General features: G+C 32.0%; 1 protein-coding gene across 1 annotated transcript in view; it reads right to left on the reverse strand.

The window, feature by feature from the left end:
* Positions 1-1,600: 1,600 nt before the first annotated feature.
* The window catches only part of CenG1A (Centaurin gamma 1A), a 66,592-nt gene continuing 42,308 nt past the window's right edge, over positions 1,601-25,884 (reverse strand). Inside the window, exons 2-9 of the mRNA XM_075294354.1 lie at positions 22,587-22,819; positions 6,102-6,378; positions 4,245-5,234; positions 3,700-4,179; positions 3,467-3,584; positions 3,186-3,404; positions 2,950-3,094; positions 1,601-2,875 (exon numbers count right to left, since the gene is read on the reverse strand). Of these exons, the coding sequence (XP_075150469.1) occupies positions 2,423-2,875; positions 2,950-3,094; positions 3,186-3,404; positions 3,467-3,584; positions 3,700-4,179; positions 4,245-5,234; positions 6,102-6,378; positions 22,587-22,819 (2,915 nt within the window). The 3' untranslated portion in view covers positions 1,601-2,422. The remainder of the gene's footprint in view (positions 2,876-2,949; positions 3,095-3,185; positions 3,405-3,466; positions 3,585-3,699; positions 4,180-4,244; positions 5,235-6,101; positions 6,379-22,586; positions 22,820-25,884) is intronic.

Consider the following 25,884-nt stretch of genomic DNA (forward strand, 5'->3'; position numbering starts at 1 on the left):
CACTCTTAGAAAAAGTTGGTACAGTCAAAGAAATTTGTTAGTAGGGACAGCAGAAAAGTCTGCTAAAACAGTAGAAAAAGGGACTACAGTCACTGTTTGCTGAAATAACAAACATTGTCTGCTATTTTGTAAGCTCGATTACACTAAAACATGTTTTAGTTTGGCTGATACAAACCAAAAAGTCAACTTAGGAGCTATTCTAACACATTTAAAACAATATTTTATGAATATCTATAGTATTTGCCCAAAAATCTGAATATTTATCAAATTGAGGCAAAATGTTTGCTGATCGTATTTAGGAGCTTGTAAGTATATCACAGTGCAAAAATATATCAAAAACTACTTTTGGTTCTTAAATATGCTTTGGGGAAAAAATTATAACCAAAAATTTTATAATTGGTTGTCCGTTAGACTCTGAAGTACAAAAATATAACAGCAGACATCGACTGCTGTTTTTAGCAGACTTTTTGCTATGAGTGTAGCCGATTTCATTTTCTTTTTATGAAAATTAGTTGATATTAGTTAAAGTTTGCCAAATATGAAAAAATGTCCATATTTTATTATTATTTAGTTTTAATTTTTGCTTACATGAACTAAAAATAAGTTCTATACAAATGAAGAACCCAAATTTACTAAGTTCGAAATTGCACAAAATATTTTATACTTTTCTAAAGTGAGGAAATTCTACTTAAATTGTGTTCATAAGAATCTGAAATGAAACATTTTACTTAAATTATGTCTGTCTTGAACTTCGTATAGCACTAACGAAAAAATAAAACCCAAATTTTTCCAAAACTGTAAATTCTATCAAAAACTATCTTTATTTTGACAGAAATATACAAAAACTGGAATTTAGGAAACATCTTTTCCTTAGTTTTTCTTTCCTCCTTCCTTCTTAAAAATCAACTTTATTAATTTTTTTAATTTTCTTTCGCAAGTCCTACCTGCCACTTGCAGGCTAATAGTGTAATGGCTATATAAAAAAATAATAATAAATAAATCATAATAATAAAATTATTTTAATCGAAAAAATCAAATAATTAATGATTTAATAGTAAGTCAAAAATAATTTAAACGGCTTATGCCTACATTTCAGTCAAATTGGTCTGGTATTTTTATTTTCACCGCGTTTGGAAACTATGGATTGTAGAATAACGGAAAACGGGCAATAGAAGGAAATTCAATTTTTGTTTTTGGAAAATAAGTTACACAGCGAAAAAAGACAGGTCACCGATTGAAGATAGCTGATACATTAGGGATTTGTAAAGATCGGATGAGTCGTAACATGCACAATTTTAAATATAAGAAAACTGTCTGAAGAAAAAGTTCACGAAGAGAAATGTGATCGTTGTGATAACGCAGCGTTTTACATCCCACAATTACATTGGTCTACGAACGTTTGGTTCATTCAACGTATTCTTCTAATTTGCTTTTGTTCAAAAACAACCCAAAATTTTCACATCAGTCCTGAACATGGCTCTTTTGATAAATTTTCCCTAACTACATCACGGTCATAAACACACATATGTAAATAAATGTATCAATCCACTTGATGTATCCATGAACAACCGATAAATAAAAACAGAAAAACACAACTATATTTTTGTTAAAAATTTCCGGTGATTTTTAATAAAAATAATAATAAAACTTAAAGTATTGTTTTGTATAATAAAATATTTTGGTTATATACACACGTCGTTATACAATGTTTACTTTTAATAGAACTATATATAAGTTTTTTTGTTTAGAAAACATACATATTTATAATATTTGTAAATATTATAAAAAAAAATTATATGAAAGTAAGAGATTTTCTATAACGTGCCTTGGGAGAGGTAGCAAGAGGCTTTTTTGTGGGAAAACAATTAACAGAGGAGTCGGGTGATATGAGAAGCGCGTGCTAAAAAAAAAAAACAAAACATACCTCAACACTTACAACAGCAGAATCTAAAGATTTTACAAAAATTGAAGGATAACTTAAAACAAGCAAATAAAAACTTCAACAAAATTTAAGAATATGCTTTAAAAATTTTACAAATTTGTTACAAGAAATATTACATACATACATAGATATAATAAAATATAATTACAATTAAGGTTAACCAAATAAATTATGAGTGAGTTTACACGTTCGTACACAAAACAAATAAGATTTCCACTAAACAAAAAGAGAGATTTCGACATAAAAAAGGAACACAAAATTAAAAACGCAGTTATATCAAATATAAACGAAACAAAATAATTTAAAACTAGACGAAACTATGATAATTTAATTCCGGTTTGTTTGTTTTATAGCATTTGTAAGCTAAGCGTGGTTTTGCTTATTTTAATAAAAAACTACCATAATATTGTTCCTATAAAACCTATATATCCTAAACAAAGAAATTGTTTATAATAAGCTCGAAATCTAGAATTTCGTTTCTTATATAACCCCTGATACTGTTTTCTCATAAGGCGTGCCCAAAGTATCTCTTCGCCTGGGCAAAGTGCCACTTGCCGTCAAGGGAGCAGATTCGGGACATCCCAAACCAGTTAAAAGTTCTACTAGCGATGTTGTTTCTTCTACACAGTAGTGTGGAGCTGGTATACCACCATTTGCGGTGGACGTTGTCGATGAAGACGATGATTGACCAGCGGCGGCAGCACCAGCGTGTACTGCATTGTTAGAGGCGGAATTGGTATTAGTGGAGGTGCTTTGTGCCGTTGATGACGACGAAGAGGAAGTATTACTTGCCAAGCTCGAAGAATTATTGCTGGTCGATGCCTTCGCTGCTGCTGCTTTTAAGGATTTAGCTGTTGCTAAAGACTGTGCGGCGCGTGCATAGGCTAAGCAAGTTCTGCCTTCATGATCAGTGTGTTTAATATTGGCTCCATTCTGTAAATTTAAAACATAATGAAAATGTAAATAATTTGCATTTCAACAAAAATAACTAAATGTCATTAACTTACCCATATTAAAAGTTGAGAAATTGCCAAATTACCTATAGCACAAGCCAATAATAAAGGTGTCCTAACATCTCTAGGGCTTACATTGGCATTGGTAACCTCTGGGGTAGCATTGGCCAATATTAGTATAATCGATTTGATATCGGATCTAAAAATGGAAGGAAACAAAATTTGAGATTATTAAAATAACAAATTCCTACAAAAAAAAAAATAATAATTATAGAATTTGAGAAAGTTACCTAATCACAGCTTCAATTAGTTGTTGACCAGGTGTAGCATTGGTATTTGTATTGGGAGTAGGTAAAAATTCTTTTGCCTCATATTTACTTCTAATCCAGGCTTCTTTTTCTTCGCGTGAAGTGTTTGGTTTAGGCTTAGATTTTTGACGTGTGTTGGCTTCCCAAACGGAATTAGCTAAACTATTACCAATAGCAAGCATAACACTAAGATGACCCGCACTGTAATGAAAAAAGTACATTAATATATATCTTTTAAGTACACGTATATTGCGAAAACTTACGGCCAATCGTCAAGACCCAATGATCTCACTTTTGAAATATGAGAACCAAGTTGGCGATGTACACCCGAACATTCAATGCACATCAAGACACCCAAATTTAAGCTGGCCCAATCGGGATCTGAAATAGACATAGATAAAATATATTTAGTATATATGTAGGCATAACGATCAACGCGATCAAGTTACAAAAACAAGAAGAAATAAAAAAAAATTTAACCGAACATTAGACTCACTTGGGGCATCACAGTCAACGCAAAAACCATTACCCGGTACCCGGGTTCGTATCGTCACCATTGAGGCCAATTCACTAGTTGTTGCTGGCTTCAACTTCGTACTCTCAATACTTTGTAAACTTTTGAAGATTTCCTGTTCAATGGCAGCTACCCATTCATCACGCTCCTCAGAGTTGGCAGCCTCAAAATGCCATTGTTTGGAGTCCAATGACACAATGTAGAACTCGTAGCCATCAGAGTCATCAATTTCATTGGACTTTACGCTACTGCTCTTCATACGTCTATGACGTTTCTTAACATTTGGTGTTTGTGCCTCCAATTTATTGGATGCATTTACAGCTAACAATTCACGTTGAGCATTTTCTCCAGACACGGCGAGGAAAGTTTGTGAATTAGAATTGGACATTGCTATACCCTCGTCACCACTAGTTTGTTGCGATGAATTTGATTTTACAGCAGATTCTTTCAAGGGTTCAAAGACTAAAATTGGAGAAATACAGATTATAAACGATCTACAACATCCATTCATTCTATAAAGAACTTACCATTGTTGGTGGATAGCATAGATGTTGTCAATGCACTATTTGTTATAATGGATTTGGATCCTCTTGGTTTTTGGCCTGGTACCTTAACGGTAACATATTGCAATGGTATTTCCTTACCATGGACATCATCCATATAATCATGTAACGAGGGATGATATGTCAAGCGACCATCATCACACAGTGTTACGTATTTCTTCTTCCATTCCTTGTTCAGGGATTTACTGGATCTCTTATACAAATAACCCTGCTTAATGGGTATGGAGCGGCCACTACCCAGCTCACCATTCTTCATATCCTTCTCACCCTTCTTCGATGAGGAGGGTATGAATAGATTAGATCTTCTGCGCGATTTGCGACTGGCCGTTGGCGTAGAGGTGGGTGTGGGTAAATCTTTGCCGCCTACACCCATATTAGAGTCTTTTTCTCGTAGAGGCACCAAAGAAAGGGGAGCCAATTGCTCGGCTGTCACGCTGCTAATACCGCTGCCTTGGGAATTGTATTTGGTAACATTGTTATTTTCATTGGTCAAAGCATATTCCCTATCCCGATTGTGATGAGATCTCAATTGAACTTGTTGGGTATCTTGTTGTTGCTGTTGATGTTGTTGTTGCCAGATCTTTTGTGCTTGTGATGATGTATTAGCTGTGGGCGGCAAACTATGTTGCTGTTCACCATGTACAAAATCGGCACTCATGCGCATTGGTATATGATGTGTAGAGCTTGAAAGGACATGATGTCTATGGGGTAGTGTAAGATTGCCAGCACCACTTGAAGCACATGCACTGGCACCACTGCTACCGCCACCACTTTGCATTGAATTGGAGGAGGAATTGGTGGAGGAGAAACCATTGGCATTGGTGGTACTACCATTGCTTGAGTTATTATGATGGTATGAGGCTATACCTAAGCGTGTGCCTTGAGGTGTAGTAGGTCTTGAGGTAACAACAGCAGCGGGTAAGGGCAATCGTTGAGAGAGAATTTTTTGACACGCTAGATAGGAAAATAAAGAATAATATTTTAGTATAATAGTATCCAAGAGAACGTAGGGAACTCTGGAATGAATTTCCTTCCAAGGATAATAAGTTAAAAATATATTTAAAAATATATTTAAATGTATGCTTTATTTATTCGTAATACTAGCAGAGAAGGAACAATATGATCATCCCTAACACGTTGCAAGAGAATAATGTTACTTTTTCAAGGGAAACATGTAACATGTTTTTCACAACGATGTTATTCTGTCGAAAATTATGCATCCGATTTCGTAAAAATATTATTTTCTCGCTAAACATAACATGCTTGCTAATGTTATTTGTGCGAAAAAAGTTCCTTGTTTCCCGTGTCATCTCTGGGTGTATAACATTGATTAAACTTCTTTGGATAATGTATACATAAACTTCCTTGTATGCATTTCTTGTCAAAAGATTGCTGGTAATCTAAGAAGAAATCTATCAAATTCGCCAAAAAAAAATACTGAGAAAGGAAATATCGGGCGTTTTGTTAAACAAACAAGTTCGTTTTCTTACATAAATAGGATTCAGTTAAAAACCAAAGAATCAGCTGAAACCCTGTTATTGTTCGCTAAAGTAACAATCGTTGTTTGCTATTTCTTAAACTCTGGATACCAGGATATTATGAAGCGTAAACAATATATGACTTGTTAGTCATGAGACAAAGAATTACAGCACAATTTAATTTTAGTTGGAATACATACAACTATTTCTATTTTTAAAAAATCGTAAGGTAAATGTTTGAAACCTAGTTATTATTTTTGTGCATTTAAACTTTTTTAGTTTAATATAAATACATAGTTTACTAGATTTCTAAGTTAATTCGAGAATCAAACTTAAAACTTACCATCTTGAAACACCCTCTCCACGTTTAAGCCGTAAGTAGCACATGTTTCATAATATGAACATCGTTTCAGATCATTGGCCAATTTTCGGGCTCTTGAATCGTCAATTACCCGTGGGTTCCTTTCGCTAATTGCATCCTGAGTACCCACCAAGATCATGGGAATCTCTTGGCCATTACGAAAATGTGCCATTTTGGTATAGTAGTTGTAGACGGTATTAAAACTCGACTCGTTTTCTAAACTAAAAACGAAGATGACAGCATCAACCCAAGCAGCAAACTGTAAAGATATAATAAAATGAATATGAAAATATATATGCGATGTATGAAAGAGGTATAAGAAATAAATATGTATTAGAATATAATGAGTTGTTTATTTTAAGTAGATGAGAAAAAGCTATTAAACAAAAGCCAAAGAGAGGCCCTTGACTTTACGGCAAAACTTGATTTAAGGTTAAGGTTTTTTTTTTTGTGAAAAGAAATCCTTTGAGGGTAAAACAGGGAAACAAAAGTTATGGTCGTTGAACAAAACGAAGGTGTTTGTATTAACGGGCGTTTCATCTTTTGTTTTCAATGAAAGGATGTGGTAAAGAATGTATAAAGCCAAGCAAACGATTATCAAGGAAGAAACTATAAAAGCATAAGACGAATTTAACTCTTTTTTTGTGGTGATTTAAAATTGATTTTTTTACTTTAATATTGGGGTTTAGTTTCAATTAAATGTAAAGCAAACAAAACACCGGAAGTCTATTGACTGTGAATAGCCCCGCTATTAGCACTATCTAAAGCATATTTTATGGGGTAGCTAAATGAAGAGAGAAAGAGATTCGAGAGAAAGTGAGACGGAGTTAGCCTTGATTTGACCAATGCTTTTATTAAAGCATAAAATATGAATAAATATCCAACACACCATCACACACAAAAGGATAATGAACCCAAACAAGAATCTAATGGAAAAAATATAATACACATATAAACATTTAATATGGAACAGAAAAAAAGTTCAGCCAAGTTAAGCATAAAATATCTTCCCCCATGTTGATTTATTATTTAGTCCTGCAATTTGTTGCATACTGCGCAGGTTTGAAAACCATCACTTCGAATTGGGAGCACGGGAAGGGTGGTATGAGAAGTTTGCACTGGATCCGGTGTATGTATGAGGTAAAACAAAAATGAATTTAATGGAAATAATTAAATTTTTACATAAAAATAACACAAATTTTTCTAAAAAGTTGTACAACATTGCAGATTTTATATTACACTAGGCTTTACTTCAAATCCACGGAGAAAATAATTTTCCCAGAATTCACACCACTTTGTCCAATAAAAAACTTCCGCGTTTTTAGCCGTAAATACTCACAACCAACTCGATTGATGTCTCTCGTTAAACTGTATGGGTAATCGGAAAAGAGACCCCCATGAAGTTAACAGCACAACAACATAACATGCTATCCTCCAGGATAATCATAAAGCCTGTGGGTGGTTGGGTAGAGAGTCGTGCACATATATACGAGTAGACACAAAAGTAGAGACAACAATAATAGTACACACTAACACGGACAAAAAACGGAGAGTTGTTATGCTCCATAGCGGCTTGTATGCAATAAACATTACATTTTTCTATACTAAGACTACTGTAAGAAGAAGTACTAAAACAAAAGAGTCCTGTTTCCAACGTATAACGATCAATAAAGCATATCAACATTCTATGCTTATATCCAAATATGTACATCAGGATATTTTGTATGGAGAGGAACAAGGGGATTTTGTTTCGAATTTAATAAAGTTTTTATTTATTCTCTGTCTGTGTGAACAGTCGCCGTCAGATTGGCGTCTCACAAACATCAGACAGCGACATTCACACTTACATATACATGACTGAGGCTGCACAATTCATTTGTTGGTTTATATGTGATGATTTTTAGACCCCCATCATACTTTTGGTCATGTTTTATCTTGGTCTGTGAGAGAGGGTGTTGTTGTTGATGGGTGGTGAATTCAACCGATAATAGCATTTCTTATGCCTTGCTTAGGTTATTCAATGTTGTAACTCCTTGCCGAAATATACTTTCATTATTGTGCATTCATCGTGGCTTACGTCTTAACCAGTGCTGCCGCTACTACTTCAATCGAAGTATTTTGCTTCATTTTCACAAAATTTACTTCGTCACTCCTTCTTCCAAAAATCTGCTTCACTTTTTGTTCTGCTTCAAATTTTTAAAATTTTCCCCATATTACCTAATTGTTTTTCCTATTCCTTTAATTACGATGAACATAGCGGTTTTAATCATTGAATTATCAACCGATGTACACCATGTACCAAATTTCAGCCGGATCGGATGAAATTTGGTTCTCTTAGAGGATCCGCAAGTCAAATCGGGGGATCAGTTTATATGGGGGCTATATATAATTATGGACCGATGTGGACCAATTTTTGCATGGTTGTTAGAGATCATATGCTGATTCAGCTGGATCGGATTAAATTTGCTTCTCTTAGAGTCCCCGCAAGCCAAATTTGGGGGTCCGTTTATATGGGGGCGATACGTAAAAGTGGACCGATATGGCCCATTTGCAATACCATCCGACCTACATCAATAACAACTACTTGTGCCAAGTTTCAAGTCGATAGCTTCTTTCGTTCGGAAGTTATCGTGATTTCAGCAGACGGACGGACGGATGGACATGCTCAAATCGACTCAGAATTTCACCACGACCCAGAATATATATACTTTATGGGGTCTTAGAGCAATATTTCGATGTGTTACAAACGGAATGAAAAAGTTAATATACCCCCATCCTATGGTGAAGGGAATAATAAAATGAATCAATTTTCTTCAATCTACTCCACTTTTTTCCAAAATCTACTTCACCCAATTTTTCACTAGCGGCAGCACTGGTCTTAACCCATCGGAGGGAGAGAGACTAAGATGGTTTTGTAAACAAAATTGAGAGTTTATTCTTTGAAGGCCAACATGCTCTCCAAACCAAGAATAGAGAGAGACTATGACATTTGTTACAGAGAACTTTTGATTATATTGCAAGAAAGTTTTATTTGAATGTGTGTGTTTCCTCATTCTGGTTTCTTGGAATGGAATAGGCTATATTGGGTTTCTTGTCGGAATTAATTACCTAAGGGTGTTTACACTGAACAAAATTTTAAAAATAAAACAACTCATAAAAAATATACAAAAAATCTCTCAAGGCACATATTAATAAATGGAGACCGAGAGCTAAAGTTATTTCTAAAAAAAGTGACAGAAAATAGTGGTTTATCGAAGACAATTTTAAATAAAATATTTTACTAAATTCAACATGATACACTCGAAGAAAAAATACTATCCTCCGGAACGAAACTTTAGACAAACGCAATTCCCCTTTGTTATAAAGCATTTTCTTTAATATCAAATAGGTATGAGTTTTGATCTTAAAGAAAATAGTCAATAGTCTTTAAGATCAAAGATATTTTGCGTCAAAAGATAACGTTGTTTGTCCAAAACTTCTTTCCTGAGAAAAAAAAATCAACAAATCTTTATGAAATAGAATAAAGTTAAATCGTTTGTTGAAAATTTCGTTCACTTTTTTCTGAGAACGTGGAATGGCTAGTTCGTAAGATCATTGGTTCTATCCCAGGTTTGGCTTTTTACCGGAGGTTTATCATCTTCACCTGCTGATGATATTTCTATATGCTGATAATATTTCTATACGGAAAACCCTATATGGGAAGACCTAATGTGAAAGAGAATCCATCTTAAATTTTAGGATCCGGAAGGTCAAAATCGTTGGTTCTAAGTAAACTTTTTTTAAGTGCTTCAAAGCTCTTCTGTGAGAAGAAAACGGGCTCCTATCATTAACATACCGATCCGAACAGCATTGTTGGAATTATTTCTCATCTTAATGATAACGAACATTCTTCTTATAACCAAAATGTAGCAGGGATCAGATGTCCTGGTCATCATCCTCCAATTTTGTACTTCATATTATTTAAATTTAGTTAACATTTTCGTTTGTTGCAATGTAGTTGTGAGGAATTTTATTTTTTATATTCTGTTCTTTTAGCCTTTTCTTCCATATTTAAACAATATAATGTTAAAAATCGTTTTGTCACCTGCAATTCCCAAAAAACTCCCACTAAACGCATTATTATTTTAAAATAGTTAAAAGCATGGATACGAGTTTCTATTAATGATTAATTTTTTAACAACAAAAAACCAACTTAAATATTTAATAAATAACAAAATCCGTGGCTGATTTTATATTGAGCTTTTGAGTATATTGATCATTTGAAGACCAAATTTTATATATTCAAAAATGTATTACTGACCCATTTCAAAGACAAAAAATTTCTAATTTTGTTTCGTAGTTCAAGTTCCAAGACCAGACTGATATAATATTTTTTTCTGACACGGTTTTTCTTTTTATAAGTTTTAAATTCGATTTCGAAATATTGTCCCCCATTTCATAAGCAAAATATATGTAGTTTTTCAAATTTCTCTCAGTACAAAGCAATACCAATTGCTTTTAGTAAATTAGTTCCCATATAAATCAAAGCAAGCATTAAAAATTTACTCCAAGTAAAAAAGAAATAATAATAAAAGTTTGTAAACATAACTGTACCATACTCATGGTACTTACAACATTCTCACATTTTAAATGTCTACAAATTTAAAACGTTAAAGGTATACCAGGAGCACTTGGCTAAAAATTAAGTTTAAACTACCATAAAAATTAAATATTCAGTTGAATTTTCTTCAACATTGCCACACACGTATGTTGGGGTTGCAACGAACAGGAGAGTGATAAAAAAAGAAGGAAGCGGAATCCGTCATCACCACATAAAAATAAGGAAGCACCAAGCGAAGCTATACCTCGACATGTACATAATCAGATGTACAGATGCTAGATTAATTGTATGATTTTGATGTGCATGTTTAAAATAAGTACATCATAATGACACGCGTCCCAAACAAGCTTTGATTTGGCGGGGGACGGAAGAACTTTGTGGTGACTATATTATGTATAAATCCTTACGATGGGATAAATGATACAGAGAAAAAAAGAAAAAGCTGCAGCAAACAAAGTGAAATGTAAGGTTGCGCAAAAATGCATGAATAGATGTTATTGAAGTGCCAAAGTCTCAAGAGCACGTGATGTCGTTATAACAAGCATTCACACAGCAATACATCAGCCACAGAAATATGACACCGTGCCAGACGTATTTTTATTCCAGAGTTCTTATCCCAAAAGCAAAAAACAAACTAACAAATGCGCTTAAGTAAATGTGGCATAAAGCCAAGGAGTTGGGGTTAGGAGAGGAACTGGCAGGGTGGATGCCAAGGTGAATCTCAGACCCACAAATGCATATGACATTCAAGCCCTAAAGAAAACAATATTACGACAAAAAACGCATGCAGTGGCAGCAACTAACAGCCACTCTCATAGTACTGTTCTGTCAAGTCAAGGTTGTGCCAAAAGGAAACAGGGATCTCATGGTAACAAACTAGAAAAGTGTGTATCGGTGAATACTCACACGTGCCATGACGTGTGTTCGTACTGCAGGATTATTTCACTTATAGAAAAACGCAAAGATAGCTTTTGAGAAGTTCCAAAATAGCATGGCAAAATGTTTCTTCTGTCATAAGCAAAATGCTAGAGAAGCTGGAGATGATATCATTAGAAATGGTTGATTACTATGCCTGAAGGTCCTTTTGCACAAATACTTTGCAGTAGACTGCAAATATGACAAACAAGTCTATTTTTTCTCTCTTCCAGTTTGCATTAGAGCTCTATACTATTGAGAAAAAACGACACAATCGTTCAAATGTTTATCAGGGTTAGTAACAATGTTTGTGTTCCTGTTTGCTGCATGGGCGGCAAGGGTCAGGGCTTTGGCAACTTACTTGAAGGCTCTTGTAGATGAACAGTAGCCAAAATTGTAGAGAGTAAAGAAGAAAGATACATTTTGTATTCAACATAATATATATTTTTATAGTTTAGTCTTTATTCCGATTTTTATAATATTTTTACACTTTTAATCATAATTTCTCAATTCAAAAAATTTAGCACTTCGTGTCTGCACGTCGGTAGTAAGATTATTTATATAGCCAAAATTGAAGAGAATAAAGGAGAAAGATAAATTTCCTATTCAACACATATTTTTCTAGTTTAGCATTTATTCCGATTACACTTTTATTTATAATTTCTCAATTCATTTAGCACTTCGTGTCCGTCCATCCGTAATAAGATTACTTATATATTTATATTTTCTCTTAAGTCTGCAACATATAACCCATATCGGTTTAGATTTAGATATAGCTCTCGGATTTTACATACACAGAGTTCTTATTTTTTTCTTATTCAATCACGAAATTAATTGATTCCATTATTTTTTTCAATTGAAATTGTTGCAAAACTCAATTTTTTTAATTGTGGCAAACAATTATGTATTATTTGTTTATTTATAATTATTTTACCTTTAGATGGAATAATTTTCTTGTAATTTTATATGAGTCCATAATTTCATTTGAAGAAATTTCAATTAAAAATGAATTGTATTAATTAATTTCGTGATTGAGGACAATAAATACTTTCTCTGTATATTACAACTAAAATTTTTAAAATTGAACTGTGGTCCCTCAACACCTAATATATTTTCCATTGAAACAAATTCACAAGTTGGAAGCCGTGCTTACAACAAGGGATATATCAAAAAATCTGTTTGGCATTATTTCACAAAAGTTTAATCAGAACTCCAAAGGCTTTGTCTTTTTTTGTAAAAAAAACTCCCCATGAACTACTGCAGCAAAAACCAGCATCATATTGAGATAAAATAAAAAAAGTAAGAAACAACAACCCCTACGAACATTTTTGCAAAGTCTCATACCAGGACATTATGCCCAAGGGTTTAGTTTTTTTGCATCCCCATAATCGTTAAAGCAAATCCAACGCACTGATATCAAAAAATTAAATGCATAAACAGAGCCTCCTGACACAAAAAACACTGTGAAAACAGTTTGCGAATTTTCCAAACCTTCCAGAGTTAACAATTAAAATGCAAATATTATTCGCAAATCTTTTTGAAACAAAAGGATTTTGATGTATACATGTGTGTCGTTTTTCCAATGCTATAGGAAATTGCAACATACAATTTAACATAGCAGTGTTTTCAGTTCACTTCATTCATTCTTTATTTGTTTGGCATTAGAGGGAATTTCTATGGCTTTTCTTTTAGGGGTTAATCGTGAAATTATAGTGGGTCGACCTGGCGTTAAATATCCTATTGATTACACTATGCTTGCCAAAAAATTTGCTATGGTTTTAATCCTTTGTGTAATTTAATGTTTAGCTAACCAACAATCCATAAAAATGTCCGATTATTGTACAATGCCTTCTAGCTTTGGCACGTGTGTAATAAAGGAGATAATAATTTAGGCTTCTTAAATGTTGAAACCAAAATTAATAAGTAATCCTTTAGGATTAAATAGTTTGAAAGGTTTACTTTTCTATAATATATTGAATATAAGTAAATTCAGAAAAAAAATCACAAAGGATTACAAACTATGGATAAAGGATAGGGGAAAGTTTAAATGAGATTGTTAATAGGAGTGTTTTTAGATACAGAACTTGACATTGAAAATAGTTCTCTAGGACAGAACGAATCTTTATTGTTAATATTGTGTGCACTCAGATATTTTAAATAACATAAACATGTAATTCGTTTTATAATATGGATATGTGGAATTAGCTAATATCTTTTTGAGAACCTTTTGATGTAATCTAATCTAAGCTCAAGTTTTATTAAAAACGCAATTGCGGTTTAAAACACCTATAACAAAAGTGAACCCATCAGGAAAGAAAATGTATGATGAGAGAAATTCAAGAAAATCTAAGGAAAACAAATCTCTTATTGTGAAGGAAAAAATTGGAATTAGAAATTGCAAACATTTCTTTAGCGCCATACGAAGTTCAAGGTGGATGCATTTTTTGTAAAATTTACAAATTTTCAGACATTTTGAACTATTTTGTGAGAAATTCGAATTTAGTAAAAACGGGTACTTCATTTGTGAATTTTTCCCATTTTTAGTTCAGCAAATTAAACTAAACAAACAATTTTTTGAGTGAAGAAAACATATGACAAAAGTTTCAAATTGAGAGTTTTCATCAAATAAATTGACATACATATTTGAAACACTAGTAATTCAATAGAGTTGGTGTCATATCATTGGCTCCGCTCGGCTTGAGCTCTTTCTCACTTGTAAAGGGTGATTTGTTAAGAGCTTGATAATTTTTTTTTTTTAAAAAAACGCATAAAATTTGCAAAATCTCATCGGTTCTTTATTTGAAACGTTAGATTGGTCCATGACATTTACTTTTTGAAGATAATTTCATTTAAATGTTGACCGCGGCTGCGTCTTAGGTGGTCCATTCGGAAAGTCCAATTTTGGGCAACTTTTTCGAGCATTTCGGCCGGAATTTCCCGAATTTCTTCGGAAATGTTGTCTTCCAAAGCTGGAATAGTTGCTGGCTTATTTCTGTAGACTTTAGACTTGACGTAGCCCCACAAAAAATAGTCTAAAGGCGTCAAATCGCATGATCTTGGTGGCCAACTTACCGGTCCATTTCTTGAGATGAATTGTTCTCCGAAGTTTTCCCTCAAAATGGCCATAGAATCGCGAGCTGTGTGGCATGTAGCGCCATCTTGTTGAAACCACATGTCAACCAAGTTCAGTTCTTCCATTTTTGGCAACAAAAAGTTTGTTAGCATCGAACGATAGCGATCGCCATTCACCGTAACGTTGCGTCCAACAGCATCTTTGAAAAAATACGGTCCAATGATTCCACCAGCGTACAAACCACACCAAACAGTGCATTTTTCGGGATGCATGGGCAGTTCTTGAACGGCTTCTGGTTGCTCTTCACTCCAAATGCGGCAATTTTGCTTATTTACGTAGCCATTCAACCAGAAATGAGCCTCATCGCTGAACAAAATTTGTCGATAAAAAAGCGGATTTTCTGCCAACTTTTCTAGGGCCCATTCACTGAAAATTCGACGTTGTGGCAGATCGTTCGTCTATTCATGATGAAATGTCAAAGCATACTGAGCATCTTTCTCTTTGACACCATGTCTGAAATCCCACGTGATCTGTCAAATACTAATGCATGAAAATCCTAACCTCAAAAGAATCACCCTTTATATATTTTATATGCCATAACAAAATTTTTCCCCTTATAATTTATTATGTCATTTTTAATTTCATATGAAAAACTGATATAATGTCCTTTTCCATAACGTTATTAGGAAGAAATAAACTTTTTTCTAGTATACATTCAACAACACTGCCAGTTTATCTTTTGTGCAATAAATATATGTACATGCCATTAAACGTGCCAAGAAAAATCTATACAAAGGAACTACAACTAACGTTGGCTAAAATGAAAGCCAACTGGAGAAAATGCCAACGATTGGAACAAAAACTGTAACAAAAACGTGACATTTAAATAAAAGAATGGGGGAGAAAACTACTGCAACAATCGACAAAAGTATGGTATAAAATAACGAAACATAGGGAGCTGGGGCATAAGATTTGAGAGGTTAGAAATACATGAAAAAGCAGTGGACTCAATTAGGTGTATATTTTTTTCTTTTATTTGCTTAAGGTTAGATAAGGATTTAACTTGAATGACAGAAAGAAGGTTGGCTTAAGAGGTTACAATGGGCTAAATAGCATATGAGAGCTTTCTGTAAAAAAATAGATCCATAAATTAAATTCAAATGCGACAATGCCCAAAAGAAGTGAAATCACATTTAAGAAATGTTCTACTAAAATATTTTACTAATTGCAACATGATACATATACAATTTTTACTTTTTGTCAAATTGAAGAAAATTTATTAAACATTATAAATTTTTTCTGTTATTAAAAATAAATGTGTTTGCAACCAAAAATGGAGTTAAAATCTGTTAAAATGTCGTTGGAGTTCTACACTCAAACAAAAAGTTTACTTGGATCCAAAGATTTTGACCTTCCTTTAAGGATATTGGTATTGATTCCGAGCCAAAGATGCGGGTTCTTTAAAATAAGGGCATTTTTTGACTTATCTGCCTTTAAATCTAGGATCTATAAAATTAATATTAGGATACAGATCTCATTTATTGAATTTTCATTTTATTTTTCCGGTATATTAATAAAGCTATTCACGTACAAACAAATGCCATTTTAAAAATCGAAATTATGACGTATATTTCGAAGTAAAAAATATTTTCTTAATTCCAAAATAACTTTAAACCAAATATGCTAAATCCTCAAAATAAGTCTTAGTCTATATTTGGAGCGTTTTTATCTTAAATCTAAAGATTCAATATTTCAGTTAATTTAAGGACGATTTCTTTAAATCAAAAATGTGTTTCTTTACTTTAACGAGAATTTGCCTTAGTTTAAAGTCATGCAACTTTAACGAAGGGACGCAAATTTTTAAAATGTGTGTCCTAAATTTAATGAAAAAAATTTTTGAAGCAAAGATTAAAAACTTTCTTTTAATTAAAATTTGATTATTTTAAAGAAATTTGTCCTTAATAGTGTGTAAATTGCGCATCCTAAAATTGAGGTTGCGTAATCTTTAATATCACTTAAATATTTTTTTCAGTGTAGACGGACATAATTTAAATAAATTTGATAATAAAAGTCAATAGTTTTTCAAGCTTAAGATCTTCGTTTCCTTTATTTTTTATTTTTAATCCATTATTCCTTTTTATTAAAAAGAAAAAGATCGAATAAAACACCAAGAAACATAAATTTGATAATTTTAGAAAAATTATTTAAAAGAATAGGAATAGGAAAAAATTCTCAAATTTGAAAAAAAAAAACTAAAATAGAAAAATATTCATCAATTGAAATAAAGTTAAATCGGTTATAGAAATTTTCGATGATTTTTTCTGAGGGAAGTTTATGATCGATTTCAATTCTTCTATTTTTTCCAATCTGATATGCACGCGAGTGGAAAGTATTATATTTTAGTTTACCTTGTAATTTTGCAAATCATAAGATTTTGACCTGAATTTGCAATATTTCGTGCTCAACCAGGCCAAACTGAATTTATGTGGGTGAGAGCCACTATATAACTTTTTTCACACTTCCCCTGTATCGAAAAACAGAGTTCACGAACTGCTGCACACTGCAACTAAACTAAACAAATAAAAGTTGCTGACGTTAGCAGAAATTAGGTCAATTATCTACCACAGTCATGGTAAGAATTATAACAATTTACAACCTCTGCACATATATGAGCCATTTTGGCAAATTGTGCAAATTTGTGAATATCTAGGTCCAAGGTAAGAAACAATGTTTACATGCATTCAGCAACTAAGAAAGAATAAAGCTTAATATTTTATATTGTTTAAGTAAACTTATGTGAGATTTTCCAAGTTCTTTTGGCTTCTCTGCTCTCAGGTGAAGGTAAGTATGCAAAAAAACTTTTTAATAAGCTTTCTTTTTAGAATATTGAGTGCGGTTATGTTCTACTAACAAGTTAATACTTAAAATGTGGTTCTTAAGTGGAAGCAAGTGGAAGTGGTGGTATCTTTATGTAGTTAGATGCCCCAAAAGTAAACATTGAAGACATAAAACAAGACACTCAAGTTGCTCACTTTGTTGGAAATGAGGATAAAATTTACCAAAAGTTTATCTGTTTGCATAACGTTGAACTATGATGAGCCAATAATCTTAAGTAAATAATTGAGGGTTACGCTAAAGTTCGTCCTTTTGCAGTAAGGGTATCTATGTATTAATATTCTGTTTACATGGTTAAGATTTTATTTCTCTTTAAGTGGTTGTGTGGCTTTTGGAGTTTTATATGGGGATATAGTCATAAAATGAGTGGCAAGCTAACTTTAAGTGTTTATTAATTCTGAAAATGGAAATTCTACATAATCATTACGCTAAAAAAAATCCAGAACCCAGGTTTTTGTTGTACTTTAATGGTTTGGTATTGATTTGGAGCGAGAAATTATTCAAAGGCTACATTTAACACGTAATTAATCTAAGGGAACATTTAAGATTTTTTAAATTTATTTTTGTACTTGATGCTAGCAAACAAATCATAATTTATTCGTTTGTTTTAATAAAAATTTTTTAACCAAAGCTTAAAATTCCAAATTAAAACCTGACTTAAGGTGGAAAAAATTTGCTATGTTTCAAGTAGAAAGCGAAAGAAGAAAATAATTTGTGGTGATTTATTTATTATATTTTATTATTTATGTATTATAAGTACAAATTATAATAAACTTATTTATACAGGCACCAGCAAATAGAGGCTACGGGCCTAGTTTTCTATGTATAAGTGGGCTATGAAGAGAGAAGTTCACCAATGTGGTATCACAATGGACTGAATAGTCTAAGTGAGCCTGATACATCGGGCTGCCACCTAACCTAACCTATGAAGGTCGGTATTTAGTTCAGTTTTGAAAACCCAACCCTATTTAGATAGCTAAGCCTAAACCTTGTGTGCGTTTATATCTTATAAACTGAAATTTCATACATATTTTCCCTTTAAACTGCCAACAAACCTAACTCCTATCACTTTTACTTTCACATTCTTTCTGAACTTGACGTAGAAAAGCATATCAAATTTTTCAAAATCCATAAATAGACAAACCAAAAAAAAATCATCAATAAACATAATTCACTAGTTTTTATTGAATTGTGCTCTTATCGTTTACCAAACCATCACTATCACACTGCAAGGGTATCGAATTATTAAATGCTAATTGATGTCACATTAACAGACAATTATCAATCGTTGACACTGCCTTTGCTAGAGGGTGAGTTTATGCAAACCGAATAAAAAATCGGCACGCGCTTGTATTTTTTTAACATGAGACAAAAGAAATAAGGATTATTACAATAAAAACAAAATTTGTTACACATCATAAATATTGCAGTTGAAAATTAATGCAAAATATAAACGACAATTTATTTTTATTCCCAGTGCTGAATAGAGTAAAAGCAGTCTAAACACACACACGCAAAAATAAAGCTATGTTAATTATTCTGAGCATTTTAAAATACAATACATTTGCATATTTGTAGGCGCATAAATAACATAATACTATAGCCTACAATGAGAGCAAGAGAAACCCAAAATGCTGGAGAGGCCCAAAAAATGATACTCCGATTTTTATAAATATATGTATACAGTACAATCATGTGTATACAGTACATAAAACGCATAATGCTAATAAATATCGAATTTAAGAAGGACTATAAACAGAAAAATAATAGTAATAAAAATAAATGGAATGAATAATAAAGGCTAGATTCAAAACAAGTAAACTTCCAACCCCAAATATAATTAAATAGGAGCTACATGTATGCGAACACACTATCCACTAAATAGTGTGTTTGCATACAAAACGGATGGTTCGGACAAAAGGTAAAATTTTATTAAATTATAAAATCTATTATTTATTTCAAAATTGTTTATTAATGAATATCTAGTGGACTACCGAATACAATGGAACCACACCTGACGTCATATATGTGATATAATACCACGTAAGGCCTTTAGGTATATTTTAACATTAATGCTTGTTTCTTTTGTTGTTTAGGGCAAATATGTACATAACCTTAAAGGTAGTGAAGAATATTTGAAAGTGAATGCAAACGATTAAAGCGAAGCCCACATTATGCAATTTTACATGACACTAAATGCCATCAACAATTTCGTTTTTGCACTTTTTTTGCATTTTCTATTTTGTTCTTATTTAAGTGCTACTTTTCTAATGCAAAGCCTTTAATGGTTAAAAATCTAGTTTAAATTTTTTAAAGCAGAAAAAAAAACATTAATTATATTTAAGTGAATTTATTTTCTATTTAAGCATAAATCGAAAAATAAAAAAAAGACTATGAAGTCTCAGATAGTAAAATAGTAGTTAAGTTCCTACACCCTCAAAAAAAATCGCATCTTTAACATATGTTCCAAACATATTTTGCAGGAAGCACATATATTATTGGATACTGCCGAAACAATTACATGTTTGTTTTATGTGAACATATTATATGTTGGAAGCATTTTGAGCCCAAAAATATTATATGCTTTGAAGAATTTTTCCCAAAGACGATTGTGCTCATTGCCTAACATACTCGTAATTTTCACTTCCACGAAATATTTTAGTTCTTGGTACCTTTTTCTGTAATACAAATAATGTTGAAGAAATTATTCACTTTTATAAATTTTTAAAATTTTACCTTTCGCCTGCATGGAGAATCGAACCGAGGACCATACAGTTTGTAAGCCAACACACTATCCACTGGACTACGTAGCTGTTATAGTCACCAGTAGATAATTATCGTTATAAGTTACATTTATATAGCATAGTTTGCAGCGCCCACGAGCCCATGCAAACATAACATTATTTAACAGAAACATACATTTGTTTGCCACGTGGAGCAGTGGTTAGCATGTCTGCCTTGCATGCAAAGGGTCGTGGGTTCAATCCCTGCTCCGACCGAACACTTTTTTTTTTTAATTTACACATTTATATATATACTATATTAAATTTTATGAAACTTGGAAATGTGGGTTATTAAAGATTTATAGTCAGTAACAGTGCTTGATATAAACGAAATTGACTCATTTTTGGATAAAATATTATTTTTTTCTTGCAAAAATAACAATTTTATAACAAAAAACTGATTTTGGTACAAAACTTTACAATTTGGAAGGAATTCAATAACTCTAACAAAAGAAGAACATGTCGAGTATAAACATACATAAATAATTTTATAATATAAACATAAATTTATTTAGGCGTGAACAGTTTTTTACTAGCATTTAACACCATCGCTCTAAAATGCCTTTTATTTTTCTTTAATAATTTTAAAGAAAATAAACTTTTTAAATTGTTTTACTGCAAAACTCGAACTTAATGTCCGCTTTTATATTTGAAGGTGTCCGTCAACTCCTCGTGGACTACTTATTAATAAAGAGGAACTAAACTTTGTTTTTATACATTTTACTGTGTATTTTTTCACTATTTCCTCCTTATTTCATTTTACTGTCCCAACTCTAAAAAGAGTATGGTGCCCTTTCGTTATTTTTATGAAGACCCCTGATTTCTTTTAACGAACCAAGAAACAAATTGCGCCCATAATGCCAAAATGATAAACAAAACACATGTCCACACATACATAGAAGGCTGCTCTCAAGCCCAAAACATATGCTGTTTGTTTTTCAAATGTCTATTCTCTTGGTTCCGAATAGAGAATAGACTCTTTATTCAAATTAAATAATATTTAGACTTAAGCATATCAAATTTTTGGCCTTATCATAAAACAGTTTTCCGAAACAACATACAAGCGGTTTCACAGAAATTGTTCTCTTTTGATTCTTTCCCTGTGTTATGTTGATATCTTTCGTCAACTCTCCCGGTTACCATCTCTATTTCTTTCTCTCTGTCGCTTTGAATAAAATATCACAACATATGTATGTTTAGTCGAAATTTGTAAATTTATATATGTTTGCTTTCACACATATGATTTTTATGAAACATTCATGCCCCAAACATAATATATTCTAACATATTAACATATATGTCCCAAACATTTAGTGTTAGTTTAGGAACATTACATGTTAGCACTTAAATATATTGTGTTTTAAAATTGTGCCCGAAACACATTTTGTTTATATCGGAACATATGAAAAACATATTTTTCTAACAGTGTACAAAATATGAAATTTTCGTAATTTTTGATGTCATTATATGACGTGAAGTTGGAGTTCTTTAACATACTAAATATTAATATTAAAAAATCACAATTGGAATAATTCAGATTTTGGAATTATTACCAATTTATCGAAAAACGAAAATGTTTATAGATATAAATATATAAACTTAAAATGATGAATAATAACATAATTAAAATGTGGTTGTGGTTAAATTTGTTTATGATTATACTAGTTTACAAAAAAATTGTTTTTTCATGTACACTTTATGAGAGGCAACATTCCTTATAAATTTTGATCTGCTGAATTCGAAAAAAAAAAATTAAAAAATAAAAAAAATATAGAACAGTTTTTGAGATATCCCGTTATTTTTAGTTTTTCGCTCTTTTTTCACTAAACAAATTATATCTCGAGCTAGAAAGGTCCGATTACATCGTTGTTGGTACTTAAATGAAAGGTATTAAGATTTCAAAAACTGTTCCTTAAAAAATTTTTAAACATTTTTTTTTTTGAATTCTGCAGATCAAAATACATAAGAAAAGCCGACTCTCATCAAGTGTACATTTTCAGTGCAAACTAGTGTTATTTAACGAACATACACAGCATGATAAGAAATTGTATATGAAATCATAGTCCATAAAAGATCGAAACGATAGTTCCTTAAAAGATAAGCCTTTTTAACAATATCCTATAACAGATAAGCTTTGAAGTCTATTTACAAGATACAAAACAAATTATAAAATATAGTAAACTATATATCTTGTTACTAACCTGCATTTCTGGTGCACCACCTTCATCACGTATTAATAACAAATAACTTTGGCCATCGATGAATACCTCCTTTTTGAAACGACCACCTTCAGGGGACTCCTCTTGCATATAGGAACCGGTAAGGTAACGGTGGACCAAAGCCGATTTGCCAGAATTGAGAGATCCCACTATACCCAAACGTAGATCTGGTACTGAACGTGATATCGTCCATTCTTGACTATTTACAAAGGAATCTGGAATAGAGGAGAAATTTACAATTAATATCTAAACTTTAGAAAAAGTTAAAGTAAATACGTCATTTTTTTAAATTATGTTCAGTTCAGATACAATTAAAAAAAAAAGTTATCGATAACGATAGTATTGAATTTTTGCTTAACATGTTCAATTTTAGTTAAATAGGATTTTGGTTCAGGGAAAAACACCCAACTCGAAGTGAAATGCCACTGAACCCATTAAAGAGTTCATGATTTGTTTCTCAATAAAAAAAAAAAACCTTTCCATCTTAGAAATGTGTCTTCCTATTACGTAAAATTCGCTTCAATTGTTTTTTTCTCGATTTTTTTTTTACTTTTCTGAAAAGTTTCTTTCATCTCTTATATTTTGAAAATTTAAGCAATCTATAAGCGTGTCTAGATTACTTTTCACTGTCTAGTAATCCATATAAGGGAATCCAACTTCCAAAGCAAAGACGGTATTTTTTCCTTCTTCTTTGCAACGTAACATACATTTATGTGGATTCAATGTCATATCATTTGACTATTAAGTATTTTTAGAGCGATTTGCGCCAACTGATAAATCATTTGGTGTTTCTAAAAAATACGATGAAATTACTAGTTATAAAAAAAACAATATATTGTTAATTGTTAGTTGCGTTAATTGCAAAAAAGCTTGTGTACAAATTATTATGTGGGTTAAGCTTCATATATGGTCACATAATTGGTATTTGTGGCTACTCGTCTGAGATGTTTTAAACAAATTGTTTTTTTTTTTTTACCAAACGAAGATAAACAACGTAAAATCATTAAATTTGGGTATTAATGAATCCAATGGAAACCAAAACTACATGTACAAAATACAAAAAAGATTTGGAATACCTTTGCAAAACATATTCTAATTTTGAGGGAATAGTGATTTTTTTATAGATTTTTTTACTCATTGACTCATCTCTACATTAAGTAGAGATGTACATTTTCCAATAAAACACATAATTTTTTCCAGAGTACAGAGGGAGAGAGAAATTTTGTAGTTGGAAGACGAGTTACCAGACTACGACAGTTTATATATTTATAGGTTTCTAAAATAATTAGAAAGATTTTGAAATTTTGCATCTTTTCTAAAGCCACCTAAAATGGAAACAACCTTCAAATTTGGCATAAAACTCTTTGTTTGCAAAATATAGAGAAACGAGAGATATATCCTCCTTATGTTGTCTGCTGTCGCATGTCATGTACTATAAACTGTCAACTGTCAAAAAGGCATATTGCCAGCATAAGATACGTGCGATGACAACATAAAGGCCGGCAGATATACGAATTGGTAAACTTACTATCAAACAAATAAACAAGTTTACACATGTTTAAATATGATTGTAACAACAACAACAATAACAAAGTCATGACACTCAGAAAAAGAAAAATGAACAAAAAAACTTTGGCACCATACTGGGTGGCCAGCTATCAGGAAATATATATGTACTGTAAAAATCCAGCTGACGCAATTGCAGCTTCCTTCAAAAAAGGTCATACAAAGGAAGAAACTGTCACTCGAGTGAAATTGAAGGTTACAGCAATTGTCACAGAATTATCGATGTTATATTGACCATTCCATATAGGGTCATTGAAAAGGCAAAATAAGCAAATAAAACCAACCATAACGATTGATCGTCCGAAACTGTTATGGGATGACATCATGAGTGTCTAAGTAGGTTCTTTAGGCCCATTGCAAAACAATTCATTTCAAGGGAATTGCATACGTAATTAGCTGTGACAAAAAACACACATACAAAGGACCAAGACTCAAGCCGTTTTAATTTGCCTTCAAGGCAAATAGCCAAAAAAGGCAGCCAAAGCAAACCAGTAACCCAACAAACTAGATGGGTAAAGGTTAAAATCTAAACATTAACCGGTTATTCCTTGTATTAAGTCACAAAATTCAAGAGGATTTTTTCTTTACGAACAACTATCACAAAATAATTAACAACTGTAGGTTTTGGACTAAACCTACCATCCGGCTTCCTATTCATTTCACTTTTCATTTCCCCATGATATGATCTGAGATTATTAATATAACAAAACAAAAAAACAACTTTTATCTTTTTTCTTTTACTCTTTGATTGACATTCCGTCCTTCAGTTGGTGTGTCCATCATTGTCATGTCATGATCACTGCAAAATAATATACAATACAATTCGGTATAAGGAACCCTAAGGAAACCTTCATTTCATACAAACCTTGTGATGAACTGCTTTTAAACTTCAAATAAATTCCACAAAGAAATCCAAACAACAAAAAAAAAAAATGAAAACCAAGTCTCTCTGAACAGAATTTTTAATGAGTTTTTAACAGATTTTTGTTTGTTCCACATTCGGTTGCCATGTGTTGCTGTTGGTGTATCTACTTTGACATAAAGCTTTGATATCTACGCTTGAACACTTTTATCCATCGCTCCATAAAGGAAAACAAAAATGTTTGCATTAACACAATTCCAGACAATGTGTTAATTTTGAGACAGACTGGTGTCCATATGCTTCTGGAATTCGAATATCCAAGGAGATTAAAAATCCAATGGAAAGGAACTGATGAGGTGATAAGAAGAATTGATTTTATTTTGTTTTATAAATATAACCTACACAGGAAACTGTGAACTATTTCGTGGGAAAATTTAACTTTAGCAATTTCGATTTATTTTTATTAAATTATCTTGTTAAAGAAAAAATGATAGAAAAATAATCGCAAGGAATTTTAGGCGGTGAGAGCTTTTGATATTGTTTTAAAAATGATCATTTATTTGAACTATTTCTCTATGTCCTGTGAAGTGTGAAGATTAATGACAGCTTAAGTTAAATATCATTTTAACATCTGTAAATGACATCTTTTACGTAAAAAAACTGGAGCGGTGAAATAAATAATATCGTCATCACTCAAACTAATCTATAGGGCCACACATACCATTTGAAAGGGTTTGATCTTGTTTTGAAAGGAAATATTCTTCAAATAGAAATATGTTAATTTTCTTCAAATGTCCATATGACGCTTGATCTTTTACATGATTTTTCCTCTCTTTTAACTTCAAATCCAGG

Source organism: Haematobia irritans, chromosome 2, assembly GCF_050003625.1.
Source record: "Haematobia irritans isolate KBUSLIRL chromosome 2, ASM5000362v1, whole genome shotgun sequence".
Lineage (NCBI taxonomy): Eukaryota > Metazoa > Arthropoda > Insecta > Diptera > Muscidae > Haematobia > Haematobia irritans.